Below are 15,077 nucleotides of genomic sequence, written 5' to 3'. Positions count from 1 at the left end.
GGGGCCGTTCAGCTATTGTCAGAGTATGGCTCCCATCCCCCTTTGTGCATTGGCAAGGTGGTCTGAAACTGCCATGACTTGGAAGCTAGCAATGTCTGAAGAGCCAGTTTCCCCATCCCTTCACAACACACCCTCAGGCCATGTTCCATTGGGACGGACCACTGCCCTTACATGAACCACGATCTGATGCTGCAGGACTGTGTGAGGGAAAGCTGCCTTTCTAGGAAGAACAACCATTTTTTATATGCTGCCCATCTGACTGGGTTACCCTGGCCACTCTGGGTGGCGTCCAACAAATTAAAACATAGCAAGAAATCAAACATTAAAAACTTCCCTAAACAGGGTTGCCTTCAGATGTCTCCTAAAAGCCACATAGTTGTTTATTTCCTTGAGATCTGACGGCAGAGTGTTCCACAGGGAGGGGGCCACTACTGAGAAGGCCCTCTTCCTGGTTCCCTGTAACTTGGCCTCTCGCAGTGAGGGAACCGCCAGAAGGCCCTCGGTGCTGGACCTCAGTGTCCGGGCTGAACGATGGGAGTGGAGATGCTCCTTCAGGTATACAGGACCGAGGCCGTTTAGGGCTTTAAAGGTCAGCACCAACACTTTGAATTGTGCTTGGAAACGTACTGGGAGCCAATGTAGGTCTTTCAGGACTGGTGTTATATGGTCTTGGCGGCCACTCCCAGTCACTAATCTAGCTGCTGCATTCTGGATTAGTTGCAGTTTCCGAGTCACCTTCAAAGGTAGCCCCCCACATAGAGTGGGAAACATTGCTCACCATTCTAGATCAGCAACCTTTGAGTTGCCCAGAACACACAGTATGAAAGCTACTTCCCCAGAAAGCGACTGCAAAGACAAAGGTAAAGGTAAAGGGACCCCTGACCATTAGGTCCAGTCGTGACCGACTCTGGGGTTGCGGCGCTCATCTTGCTTTACTGGCCAAGGGAGCTGGCGTGCAACTTCCGGGTCATGTGGCCAGCATGACTAAGCTGCTTCTGGCAAACCAGAGCAGCACACGGAAACGCCTTTTACCTTCCCGCCGGAGCGGTACCTATTTATCTACTTACACTTTGAGGTGCTTTTGAACTGCTATGTTGGCAGGAGCAGGAATCGAACAACGGGAGCTCACCCTGTCGCGGGGATTCGAACCGCCGACCTTCTGAGTGGCAAGTCCTAGGCTCTGTGGTTTAACCCACAGCGCCACCCGTGCAGGTACATTGGCCTAAAGACTTCATCTCCCTGTCAGTGTTCTTAATAATAATAATAAACGTTCCTGCTCTTTAGCTGCATGGAGGATGTGTGGGTGTTTTGTTTCAAGCCGACATCCAAAAAACGGCAAGGAATGCTGCTGTTGAATAACTTACCTCACCAGAGGGTTGCCGTTATACAGGATGTAAATGCCAGCTTCTTTATTTCCATATATTTGATTGCTACGGATGATGCCTTTCCCGTTGCCAAGGACAACGATGCCGGAGCGAAGGCCGCCGTGGATCCTATTACACTGCCGTTTGATTTATGCACAAGCACAAGAGGAATGAAAAATAGAAAGCAAGAGAGGGAGATCAGCCACAGAAAAGTCAAGGACTCAGTACAATAGCAGAAAGGTCAGCAAGCCTCCGGACAAAAGCGCCCAGCTCTTTCAAAGCTGGAAGTGGTTTGTTTTCGAGTGGAAGAGCCCAATTTTGTGTTTCCTTGGAGAAGGCCTGGCATTTTGGCTGCGACTAAGCCTTCTGCCTCTATAGTGGCCACTCGATATGGAAATCAAAAGGGCTCCCATCCTACCTTGGCCCTGTTACTCAGATAAATACATAATCTCACCCACCAATTCCCAATTTTGCTGGACAGGAATAAAGGAGAGGGTAAAGGCTTATTGGATCAATCAGCTCTTAACAGCTTCTCAGTTGTGTCTCAGCTGTGGCTTTTAATATGCAGTCATTAGCAAGTGATGTTGTTTTGGTTTCTTGCTGTGTAAAAAGCCTCACCTACTGATTTCTGCAGATTAAACTGCTGTTAAAAAGGCACAGGAGTTGGCCAGGCAGGATTTCTTCTTCCTTGTCAGTTAGCAACCCTAGCTCCTCGGGCAGAGAGAATAATGGCATCCACAGGCCAATGTTACATTTGTAGCTCCGATTTTGGGGGTGAGTGAGCCAGCTAAAATTCCAAACGCAAGTCAGAGACCATCTTGCCGGGTCTCCTCAATTTTCTACAAGCGCCCCATTTATTCAGAGGTGTTTCCTCTGAGGGTACCCAAATTTCAGAACACCCTCCCCTCTGAGGCCTGCCTAGCACCAATATCAGCTCAATTTGGAAACCAGGTTAAGACACGGCAATTTTCTCAGGCATTTTTGAATTACCACTCTGCTATGTAATAACAGAAATCAGTTACTCAGTGATCTAAGATTATTTGTTCTTTTGCCAGCCTTCTGTTTTCCTGGTGGAATTACAGTATTGCTTTAAATGCGTTCTTTGACACTGTCCTAAGAACAGTTTGACTGAGGATGGGATAAATGCTTTTTATAAATACAGGCACATATCTGAATGAGCCATTAAACGTCACCAACCTATCATCCCATGCCACTGTATTGTGAGGAATCAGGACCACAATGGACAGGAAAAGGTTTGGTCCGCTCTGTTTTCTACCCAAAGAAGGGTGGGGAAAGAATGCATGGGAATGAACCACATCAGGCAAGGAAACCTCCTTGCACCGACAGGTCAGAATAAATGGGAAGTGTCTCCAGTCCCTCCAGCCCTTGTCTTGGGCAGCTGATTCAATTTTGAATTGCTTGCTCCTCCTTAAAGGAAGGCTGCTGTCCATCAGAAAGCCTAGGTCCACACCTGCTTGAATTGTGCATAGAATCATAGAATAGTATCGTATAATCATAGAGCTGGAAGAGACCACAAGGGCCATCGAGTCCAACCCCCTGCCAAGCAGGAAACACCATCAGAGCACTCCTGACATATGGTTGTCAAGCCTCTGCTTAAAGACCTCCAAAGAAGGAGACTCCACCACACTCCTTGGCAGCAAATTCCACTGTCGAACAGCTCTTACTGTCAGGAAGTTCTTCCTAATGTTTAGGTGGAATCTTCTTTCTTGTAGTTTGGATCCACTGCTCCGTGTCTGCTTCTCTGGAGCAGCAGAAAACAACCTTTCTCCCTCTTCTATGTGACATCCTTTTATATATTTGAACATGGCTATCATATCACCCCTTAACCTCCTCTTCTCCAGGCTAAACATGCCCAGCTCCCTTAGCCGTTCCTCATAAGGCATCGTTTCCAGGCCTTTGACCATTTTGGTTGCCCTCCTCTGGACACGTTCCAGTTTGTCAGTGTCCTTCTTGAACTGTGGTGCCCAGAACTGGACACAGTACTCCAGGTGAGGTCTGACCAGAGCAGAATACAGTGGCACTATTACTTCCCTTGATCTTGTGCAAGGATGGAGCCTCTCACTAATGGTGCCTTCCTCTTGCACAACACTAGGAAAAGCTCTACAGTAGTGGGGACAGAACACAACCCAAATAATAATAATAATTTATTCTTTATACCCCACCTATCTGGCTGGGTTTCCCTAGCCACTCTGGGTGGCTTCCAACAGAATATTTAAAACATGATGAAACCTCAAACATTAAAAACGTCCCTAATAATAACTAATTAAAGGTAGCCGGCATACAGCTTCCGGGTTCTGTGGCCAGCAATGACTAAGCTGCTTCTGCCAAACCAGAGCAGCGCACGGAAACGCCGTTTACCTTCCCGCCAGAGTGGTACCTATTTATCTACTTGCACTTTGACGTGCTTTTGAACTGCTAGGTTGGCAGGAGCAGGGACTGAGCAACGGGAGCTCACTCCGTCATGGGGATGTGAACCGCCGACCTTCTGATCGGCAAGTCCTAGGCTCTGTGGTTTAACCCACAGCGCCACCCACGTCCCAATAATAACTAATTAATAACTAATAATAACTAATTAATAACTCTTGGACGGCAATGAAAGCTGTGTGATCATTATGGAGTTCCAACATCTTTAGCATGGCATGGGGATAACCTAAAACTTACTGGGAGTGGCTGAGAGCAACAGACTTTTCATGCAAACATAGGAAGAAGAATTTGAGGATAAAACAAGTACCGTATTTTTTCTCTATAAGACTTACTTTTTCCCTTCTAAAAAGTAAGGGGAAATGTGTGTGTGTTATGGAGTGAATGCAGGCTGCGCGGCTATCAAGAAGCTTTCACTGCGCAGCGATCCCTCTTGCTGTTCTGGCTTCTGAGATTCAGAATATTTTTTTTCTTGTTTTCCTCCTCCAAAAACTAGGTGCGTCTTGTGGTCTGGTGCGTCTTATAGAGCGAAAAATACGGTAGCCTTAGATCAAAAGCGGGTGTCATGTTATGCAAGAAACATGGGATTCCTAAGCCTCTGGCTGCAGCATAATGTGAATTTAGGGAGGCATACACTGGGGAGAAGTGTTTACGGGTGTGACTGCTTGCCATTACACCCCTTCATGCAACCTCTGCCCCAGGCTCCTTTCCTTCCAGGCCCTTTTTCCAGCTTAAGACTCCAGCTAGGAGGAAAAGTGCCCCGGGGAGGGAGACTTGCAGGGGGAGGGGTAAGCACCTGCCTCCCGCCTGCTGCTTCTCTCTTACGAATGCCCACATTCACCAAACATTTGTGTTAGGCGAATCCCAAGTTTGTTGCGTCAAGCTCTTCGGGTAAAAACCCAAGCGTGCAAAGGTCAATACCAGGATCAGAGGGTTGGCTCCCTTCCGAATGTCCACGCCAGCTTCGCAGTTGGAATGAATGTTGTTTTCTGCAATCAAGCCTCCAGCCCCGAGGCGCAGAAATATCCCGGAGGTCTTGCAGTGGTGAATGTCATTCTTCAGCATGACAATCTAAAGGAAAGAAAAGGCAAATGCTTTTCTAGATAAAGGCTGAGGAGGAGCTTGCTACGAGTGAACAGACATCAGCGTTTGGCAGGCTGAGATGGTCAAACAAAACAGGGTCAAGACTTGAGCTGTGACACAAGAAGTCCCTAATTTGAATCTTGTCTCTGTCTCAAATTGCTTTGATGGCCTTAGGGAAGTCCCTATTCTCCTTTGACGCTATCCAGCCATCCCTACCACTTGTGCCTCGAGGGGAAATGAGGGACAGCATCCCAGCTCATCCGCTCCCTGTTTTACTGTGCCTGCATACCGTATTTTTCGCTCTATAGGACGCACCGGACCACAAGACGCACCTAGTTTTTAGAGGGGGAAATCAAGAAAAAAAATATTCTCTCAGAGCTTCTCGGGGCTGCGGGGGAAGCCCGGGTTTCCCCCCCAGCCCCAAAGAGCAAAGAAGCCAAGACAGCGAGCGGGATCCATCCCGCTGGCTGTCTTGGCTTCTGCTACAGCCGCGCAACCTCTCCAGCCGGGAGCTAAACCTCTCCAGCGCGGCTAAAGAAGCCAAGGCAGCGAGCGCGATCCATCCCGCTCGCTGCCTTGGCTTCCTCTTTAGCCTTGCACAACCTCTCCCGGCTGGAGAGGCTGAATTAAAATGGCAATTCCCCCACCTCCCGCAAAAGCCCACAGGAGCCGCACACCTTTTAAGGAGCGCGCGGCTCCTGCGGGCTTTTCTATGAGGAGGGAGAAGGGACTGACTGGCCGCGTCAGTCCCTTCTCCCTCCTGGGGAAAAGCCCGCAAGAGCCACGCGAAGCTTGTGTGCGGCTCTTGGGGGCTTTTCCTGCCTGCCTCCCCCCTGCATTCGCTCCATAGGACGCACAGACTTCCCCCCTTAGTTTTTAAGAGGGAAAAAGTGCGTCCTATGGAGCGAAAAAGACGGTAATTATTTCCCAGACTTCTTGCAGCTGAGGTGCGTAATTTTCTGAATTAAAATGGAAGCACGCTTCACTCTTGCATCCAGAAACAAGTTGCCTTTTACAGTATGAAGTAGAGTTACCTTCTCCCGGGAGGCCCACCTCGTTGTGTCTCTGCACGAGTCATCACTGCGCTGGCACGCTTCTTGACAAGGAGGCAATTCCAAAGCAGTAACCCATACAGAGACAAAGCGGGTGGGCTCCTCCAGTGGTAAGTAATTGTTCATTGGAAGCGACGGGATTGCTCCATACTTGCCCTCAAGAAAACCTACCCCGATTTCTCTGCCCCACAAGTCGGTGCTCAGTCAAGAGGCATGATCAGAAATGAGAAAACTCAGAGCAATAACTCATGCAGAGACACAGAGAGGGCTGGTTGATGTATGCTGAAAAATCCAGTTACTCTCAATACTCAATAGAGAGACTACAGAACTGCCTGCCTTTGGAAGAACCCTTTCCATGCTCTTAATAATTAATAATTATTAATTATTTATACTCCACCCATCTGGCTGGGTTTCCCCAGCCACTCTGGGTGGCTCCCAGCAGAATATTATTAATAATAAAGCGATAAAACACCAAACATTAAAAACTTCCCTAAACTGGGCCGTCTTCAGATGTCTTCTAAAAGTCAGATAGTTGTTTATTTCCTTGACATCTGATGGGAGGGCGCTCCACAGGGCGGGCGCCACTACCGAGAAGGCCCTCTTTGGTTCCCTGTAGCTTCACTTCTCGCAGTGAGAATGTTGAGTTGGAAAAAATTCCCAGATAGTTATGGAGAGGAGTTGTCGGGGAAAGGACTCTGGGAGAAATCATGTGCTTTGGATAAAACTTGATGGTCTTACTCCCAAGACTCTGAAAAGGGTGGGGGAGCATAAGCTGGGTATTTTTTTGTTGTTCAACCTTGCTGATAATGCACTGTTTAAAAAGTCTTTTGCAGGTTAGAGTAATTTGCATGGAATAATTTGACTCAGAAATTGTTCTGATGCCCTAGAGCAGGGATGTTGTTGGATTACAGATCCCATCATCACTGATCAATTACCATTCTTGGTTAGGGATGATCAGAGATGGAGTCCAATGACAGTCACAGGGCACAATGTTGACTACCACTGCCCTAGAGAGGGATCTAAATTAAGCCCATTCATTTTACTTGCATTTAGTAAAGAAAGCTTAGAAAAACGCTGAAACTGCCAAGCTCGCCCGATATTTATTAAAAGCTGACACCCATTCATTCTTGCGTATGAACTTAGGAAGCGGAACGTTCTCTGTGGAAGGACAAAGCACTGGAAAATATTCCAGAAAATTTTCCGCTCCACATCACTGTTTTCAGAACAGTGACTGAGTAGAAAACATACAAGTGGTGCACTCCTCCCAGGTGAATACCTTATGTGCATTAAGAACGACAGAACGAAAGCTGTGCAGAAGGAAGCAAGACGAGAGCAGTAAATCATGCAGAGAAGCGGCAGGCCGCCTCCTCAATGCGGGGACACTTTGAACTCACAGTATGCCAGCAGTCCCACCACACACAGTTTTGAAGTTCCTGGTTTACAGAGCAAGAGGAGACCGAAAGCACACCCACACACCCACACACCCACACCCCTGGAGCATAATCTACGCAGGCTGGCGAAAGTGAAAAGTGAGGAGACGCTTTCAATCCCGCCATTGTTTTATTTGCGCATGTAAGTGGTTTAGATATTCATGCGTACCGCGCTGCCTAATTCCATTCCAGTCGAATAAACCTTTAAACCCATGTCTGACAAGCGTAAAGGAATAAATCTACAAATTGCAATATCCTCGCCTTGGTAAGCGCTGCGTATCAAAGATTATAATTAAATTACGCCGCCTTTATTTGCTCATTTGAAAAGGTGGCTCGCCCCCCAATCCGTTAATTAAAATGCTGGAGCCGGGGGGGGGGGAGATGGCTGTGCTCCTCTCATTATTAGTCACTCACCATTGACCTGGCATGGAGGTCAAGCTCCGATTAGAATACTAAGCTCGGCTCTCCAACGCATTAACAGAAAATACTGTGGTTATCCCCATAACAAGTTAATAGGATGACAGGTGTTTACAGCTCTCTTAATTTCTGACCGGGACGGATCCACCTCAGGGACTTACGGAATCATTCAGCCGGGCCAGGGGTGGAGGAGATGGACGCCAAGGTCAGTCTCGTAAGCAACGCCACACAAGTGACTGGCCTGCAACAACTGTTTGGTGAGAGCCAGGCAGCCGGTTATCTAGCTACAGATTCGCATGTCCTGAACATGTAAATACGAACATTTTTATTAGGTATATTGTGACGTATGTCCTGTATGGTTGAACGGAGACTTTGGGTGGAATTCCACATTGCACTGATGCGATCGGTCCATCAACGCAAGCATTCCCGCTGACGGAATGATCTCCCTTCTCCTCCATCTGTGCAATTTCGGGGGGTTTGTGGCAGATTTGGGAGGTGCCCAGGGAAAGAGAGGGGGGAAGGAAATCCCTAATGGGCGTCCTTACACCGGCTTCCACTAGAGCAGGGCGATCCAACATGCAGCTCTCGTCAACATCATCATCATCATCATCATCATTTATTATTTATACCCTGCCCATCTGGCTGGGTCCCCCCAGCCACTCTGGGCGGCTTCCAGCAAAACACTAAAATACAATAACCTATTCCCTAAACAGGGCTGCCTTTAGATGACTTCTAAAGGTTTGGTAGTTATTTTTCTCTTTGACATGGGGCGGGAGGGCGTTCCACAGGGTGGGTGCCACTACCGAGAAGGCCCTCTTCCTGGTTCCCTGTAACTTGGCTTCTTGCAGCGAGGGAACCGCCAGAAGGCCCTCGGCGCTGGACCTCAGTGTCCGGGCAGAATGATGGAGGTGGAGACGCTCCTTCAGGTATACTGGACCGAGGCTGTTTAGGGCTTTAAAGGTCAGCACCAACACTTTGAATTGTGCTTGGAAACATACTGGGAGCCAGTATAGGTCTTTCAAGACCGGTGTTATATGGTCTCGGCAGCTGTCCCCAGTCCCCAGTCTAGCTGGTGACACACGGCCTTCAACTCTCATGCTGCCATCCCAAAGCTAACTAAGGGAGGCACTGGGCTTTGGGGAGGACGCATGAAGGCTCTGGCAGGGCCCTAGAGTTCTCCCTCCTCCTTCCCAAAGCCTAGTTAGCGCTTTCTCAGATTTGGGAAGGACCCTGCCAGAGACTCACACCTCCTTCTCCAAACCCGGCGTCTCCAGCTTTGGGGACACAGCAAGAGGGATGGGGGCAGGAGGCTCATATTTCCGCCTTGATCCCCCACCCGACAAGGCAGTGTGAGACCCACAGGTTCCATGTCTAAGTACTCTTGCGACCCACTTGATATGAAAAGTTGGACTGCCCTGCACTAGCGGAACGGGTTAGTTGAATCTGGCCTTTTATGCAGATCAATAAAGCAATATGTGCTATAAAGGTAAAAAGGGACCCCTGACCATTAGGTCCAGTCGCGAACGACTCTGGGGTTGCGGCGCTCATCTTGCTTTATTGGCCGAGGGAGCCTGCGTACAGCTTCCGAGTCATGTGGCCAGCAGGACTAAGCCGCTTCTGGTGAACCAGAGCAGCGCACGGAAATGCCATTTACCTTCCCGCTGGAGTGGTACCTATTTATCTACTTGCACTTTGACGTGCTTTTGAACTGCTAGGTTGGCAGGAGCAGGGACCGAGCAACGGAAGCTCACCCCGTCGCAGGGATTCGAACCGCCAGCCTTCTGATCGGCAAGTCCTAGGCTCTGTGGTTTAACCCACAGTGCCACCCGCATCCCTCCAATGCACGTATAAACATAATAAAAAGTCAAACAAAACTTCCCGATACAGGGCTGCCTTCAGATGTCTCCTAAAAGTTATATAGTTACTTAAATCTCCTTGACATCTGATGGGAAGGTGCCGCTGCCGAGAAGGCCCTCTGCCTGGTTCCCCGTAACCTCACTCCTGAAACTTAAACTGCCCTTCACAGTGTTACGAGAATTAATGAGATACAGAGTCATTTCTCGCTGCCCTTCTAGGTTTTGGGGGTGCAGTGGACTAGGAACCAAAACAAATGGGATTCCATCTTAAAAAGTACACATTCCTTTAAGAAAAAAGCCTCTGCTTCTGTTCAAAGTTCTGTTCTTAAAAGCCAAGAAAACAAACTTCCCCCTTCTTTCTTTCCTCCCTTCCTCCTCTTTGAAACAAGCGAGCAGCAAATTGCTGGCTTGGAACGGCAGGCTGAACGCTGCTCAGAAAAATGCAGGTGTAATTGCAGAGTGTTTCACCCGGGAACAATAGCTGCGTAACGAACGGCACACAAACCCCCACTTAATGTTTCACTCATCAGCTAAGCCGAACGCGCAGAGCGCAGGAGTCCTGCACTGACAAATGACATCTCCCGGTTTGACTTCTGCACTTCTCAATGCTGTTATTGCAAAGGAGCAAATCCAGGGGCAAGACAGAGAATGCTTACGCCGTCCTTCACAATCTGCGGAGGCCATCCCTCCATTTCCATGTTCCCAGAAGAGGCATCATGTTGAGGCTGGTACAGCAACATCGACAAAGACTCCTGTGATACCTTAAGGCTTACAAACCCGGTATGGCATAAGCTGGAAGCAGCCAATGTTGCAGACTGCAACTCCCACCATCCCCGACCATCAACTATGCTGGCTTAGGCTGATGGGTGCTGTAGCCCAAAAGAGCTGGAAGGCATCACATTGGCTACCGCTGGTATAAACTAAAGTGGTACCTCGGGTTAAGTACTTAATTCATTCTGGAGGTCTGTTCTTAACCTGAAACTTTTCTCAACCTGAAGCACCACTTTAGCTAATGGGGCCTCCCGCTGCTGCCGCCGTGTGATTTTTGTTCTTATCCTGAAGCAAAGTTCTTAACCCGAGGTAATATTTCTGGGTTAGCGGAGTCTGTAACCTGAAGCGTATGTAACCCGAGGTACCACTGTACTGTTGACTATAGTGGTACCTCGGGTTACAGACACTTCAGGTTACATACGCTTCAGGTTACAGACTCCACTAACCCAGAAATAATGCTTCAGGTTAAGAACTTTGCTTCAAGATGAGAACAGAAATCATGCTCTGGCGGTGCGGCGACAGCAGGAGGCCCCATTAGCCAAAGTGGTGCTTCAGGTTAAGAACAGCTTGAGGTTAAGAAAGGACCTCCGGAACGAATTAAGTACTTAACCCGAGGTACCACTGTACATCACATGGCATCAGACAGAATCAGTGTTGTAGAATTGGGAAGGACCCTGAGGGAGTCCGATGCAGAAATATGCAGCTTCCCCATACAGGGATCGAACCTGCAACCTTGGCGTTAGCACCACCACACTCTGACCAGCTGAGATGCATGAAGTGCTATCCTTAATAGATGAAGAAGCAACCTTCCAAGGGAGACTGTGATATGGAACTGCTGAATTCATCAAGAAATTCAATGCCATCAGTTCTGGACCGAATCAGGACAACAGGTTTTCACCACGCTGCATGCATTACTTGGCTGACTGATGCCAGGATCACTGCATCGTCTACTACTGTTTCGAGAATTGCTGGTATTAATGATGCAACCATCACTATATTTCCTGAATTTTGTTTCCCTCTGAATTCACTGCTTGTAACATGCGCACCCCAAGATGAAAGCACAACGCATGGGTATATTCATGCATTTAATGAAGAGGACTGTGGTCCACAAAAACTTATGCCACCATAAATTTGTCAGCCATCAAGGTACGACTCAACACCTTTGTTGTAAAAAGCGGCAGACCCCCAGCCGCTGTCCCCCTGGGGGAACGGATTCCAAGGAAACAGTTCTACTGTTTTGGAAGCGGCAGAAAGAAGGGGGGGGGAGCTGGGTGCCTGCCCAGCCCAGCACCCTGACAGGGATGCAAATGGCCCCCTCACCAGTCATCAGATTGGGGATGGGTCAACAACCCCCTCCCCATCACAATTAAACGAGGAAGGAGTGCTCTGTGTGTGTGTGTGTGCGCGCGCGCGCGCATGGAAAAATGTGTGTGCAAGTGTGTGGGTGGCCACATCCCCTGTGGCTCTCAGATGCTTGGCAGAGGTCAAATGTGGCCCTCAGTCCCCCCAAAAAAGGTCAGTCAGCCAGCCCTGCAGCAAAGCATTCATGGATGAAGGGTGCAGCATAAGCAATTAACGTGGCCCAGTTTCTTTTTTCCGTACCCAGGAGCTGCCAATATCCTAGCCACTGTCTCCGAATAATTAGGATCCTAGAATCTTCAGCAGCTCCCTACACAAAAGGCTTCCTTTTTAAAGGTTGCTAAGCAAGGAGCAGAAGCACGCTCGCCAGATTGTTGAAGAGATACGCACAGGATTTAAGACCTAGTCATAAATGGTTGCAGGCACCATAAACTGTGCATTACAATTCACATAACATCTCCCAAGCCCTTTCAAAACTACCTTGGCTAGACCTCTGAATTCTTCGGCGTGGAAATCGCAACCAAGGAGGACTCCCACAACTCTGCCTTTCTCCCCAGAGCCCCCTTCTCTGAGGAATGACCCACCTTCAGCAACCTGGTGTCCTCCAGATGTTTTAGACTGCCAACATCTGGGGGTGGGTCCAGGTTTGCGAAAGCTCATTCAGAAAATAGAATCTCTCCATATTTTGATCTCTGACTTCAAGGAGGGTGGCTGGGTGAAATCAGCTCTTTGGCCAGGCCTCCGCAACTACCGTATTTTTTGCACCATAACACTCACTTTTTTCCTCCTGGAAAGTAAGGGGAAATGTCTGTGTGTGTTATGGAGGGAATGCCTATGGGTGGCGGGGGGGGGGGTCCTGCTGCAGTCGTGAGCAGAGGATCCATGGTTCCCCTTCCTTCCCTCCTCCGTGGCTCGCTTTGAAACAGCAAAGCGGGAGAAGAGCCGTGGAGTGGGGAGGAAAGAGGGACAGAGAGCCTGCTTCTTTAAAGGAGCAGAGCGGGAGAGGAGCTGCTTACACGAATGTAAGCGGCTCCTGTCCGGTTGGCTCCTTTAAAGCAAGCAGGCTCTTTGTCCCTCTCTCCTCCCCACTCAGCTCGCTACATAGCAGCAAAGTTTTTCAGCTCACTAAGCCGGGGATGAGCGGGGAGGAGGGAGAAAAGCAGAGCCTGCTTGCTTTAAAGGAGCAAAGTGGGAGAGGAGAGGAGCCTTCTCCCCTTATACCCCTCTTCTGCATTATTAGGAGCATCCTTCTCCACCCACCCCACGCGTGTTCCTTCTCCCCTTAAACTCCTCTCCTGCATTATTAGCAGCATCCTTCTCCACACACCCCACGCGTGCTCCTTGTCCCTTGAGTGCTTTTCCTCCCCTCCCCACTTAAAACATGGTTACAAAGCATGGATCCACATGGATCCTCAGGATTTTTGCATTGGGCTACTCCAAACTCACTGTCAGATCACATGTCTGTGGCCACAGGATGAACCACAAAAATCATACATCCACTGTTTCGTTTAGAATATTTTTTTCTTGTTTTCCTCCTCTAAAAACTACATGCGTGTTATGGTCAGGTGCGTGTTATAGAGCGAAAAATACGGTAAATGCACCCGACAACCAAGTGCTCAAATGAGCTTTCTGGTTTGGGGGCTGGCAAAAAAGGCAGGCAAGCTTTAGGTATGCTTTGAAAGCTAAGTGTGGGGAAATCACAAATTATTTTACCTACAAACTCCTGTTTTCTGTTTTTCCATTGCTACTGCTTCGTTTTAAAGAAAGCAAGAAACCTTATGGATATGATGATATGCCTGCAGGTGTACAGGCAATGAACGCCTGGTGACTTGAAACCAGGGGAGAGGCCGGCGAAGTTTTTCAAAGGTCGTAGGTTTGGTGTTTCAATACCTTTCAAATATCCTGGTCTTTGCCATTCTCCATAACTAGTAAGGTAAAGGGACCCCTGACCATTAGGTCCAGTTGTGGCCGACTCTGAGGTTGCGGCGCTCATCTCGCTTTATTGGCCGAGGGAGCTGGCATACAGCTTCTGGGTCTTGTGGCCAGCATGACTAAGCTGCTTCTGGTGAACCAGAGCAGCGCATGGAAACGCCGTTTACCTTCCTGCCGGAGCGATACCTATTTATCTACTTGCACTTTGGCGTGCTTTCGAACTGCTAGGTTGGCAGGAGCAGGGACCGAGTAACGGGAGCTGACCCCATCGCGGGGATTCGAACCGCCGACCTTCTGAACGGCAAGTCCTAGGCTCTGTGGTTTAACCCACAGCACCACCCGCGTCCCTTCCATAACTAGTAGAAGTATACAAAAAAATGAGCAAAAACAGTGTTGAAGAATTCAGGTGAGAAAAATAATAAATACTCATGTGAATTATCTTAATCTGTATAATTTATACAGATGGCAGAATTACTGGCCTACTTGTTTTAAAGTAGACTGATGAGGGATAGCTCAGTCGGTAGAGAATGAGACTCTTCATCTCAGGGTTGTGGGTTTGAGTCCCACGTTATGATAATTATTATTATTATTATTTTATTATCTGTACCCTGCCCAACTGACTGGGTTGCTCCAGTTGGACGAAAGATTCCTGAGTAACAGGGGGTTGGACTAGATGCTTCTTGTGGTCCCTTCCAACTCTACAATTCAACCTCCATTTGGCTTATCACTCCTTAGGGAGTGATAAAGCGGGATATCAAATCCAAACTCTTCTTCTTGGCTTCTTTGCAGCCTCTGTTTGGGTGAAAACTTTCCTATTTAATCGGTCCTTTATTTAATCTTAGCTTACTTGAGCTGCTGCTGCTTTACTGCTTTCTACCATTTTTCTTATACAGTGGTACCTCTAGATATGAACGGGATCCGTTCCAGAGCCCCGTTCGCATCCAGAGGTAAACGTAACTAGTGACGGCACGTCTGCGCACACGCGTGTCGTTTTCGCCGCTTCTGCGCATGCATGTGACGTCATTTTGAGCATTTGCGCATGCGGCGAAACCTGGAAGTAACGCACTCAGTTACTTCCGGGTTGCGGCGGAGCGCAACTCGAACACGCTCAACTCGAAGCATATTCAACCCGAGGTATGACTGTATTCTGCGGTGTTCTACTGTTTCCAGCACACAACGCTCTGATCTCCTTAGGGAGGAATGGCAGGCATAAATTATTCCAAGTCGCGACATAAATTAGGAGGCCGACATCCCCAACTATTAAGAGGCGTGAAGCTCAAGGTTGTTATAAAATGTTTGCCTATAAAAGGAAATCCCAAACCGACCGAACACTACCGCCCACTTAACCCAGGCATGCAAGATTTTGCTCCT

General features: G+C 48.5%; 1 protein-coding gene across 1 annotated transcript in view; it reads right to left on the bottom strand.

Annotated features, from left to right (window-relative positions):
• The window catches only part of FBXO10 (F-box protein 10), a 45,863-nt gene that overhangs the window by 20,324 nt on the left and 10,462 nt on the right, over positions 1–15,077 (bottom strand). Inside the window, exons 4-5 of the mRNA XM_080986728.1 lie at positions 4,728–4,877; positions 1,365–1,501 (exon numbers count right to left, since the gene is read on the bottom strand). Of these exons, the coding sequence (XP_080842854.1) occupies positions 1,365–1,501; positions 4,728–4,877 (287 nt within the window). The remainder of the gene's footprint in view (positions 1–1,364; positions 1,502–4,727; positions 4,878–15,077) is intronic.

This window comes from Podarcis pityusensis (genome assembly GCF_964106645.2).
Source record: "Podarcis pityusensis genome assembly, chromosome: 17".
NCBI lineage: Eukaryota > Metazoa > Chordata > Lepidosauria > Squamata > Lacertidae > Podarcis > Podarcis pityusensis.
This window is presented reverse-complemented; position numbering and strand designations above follow the sequence as displayed.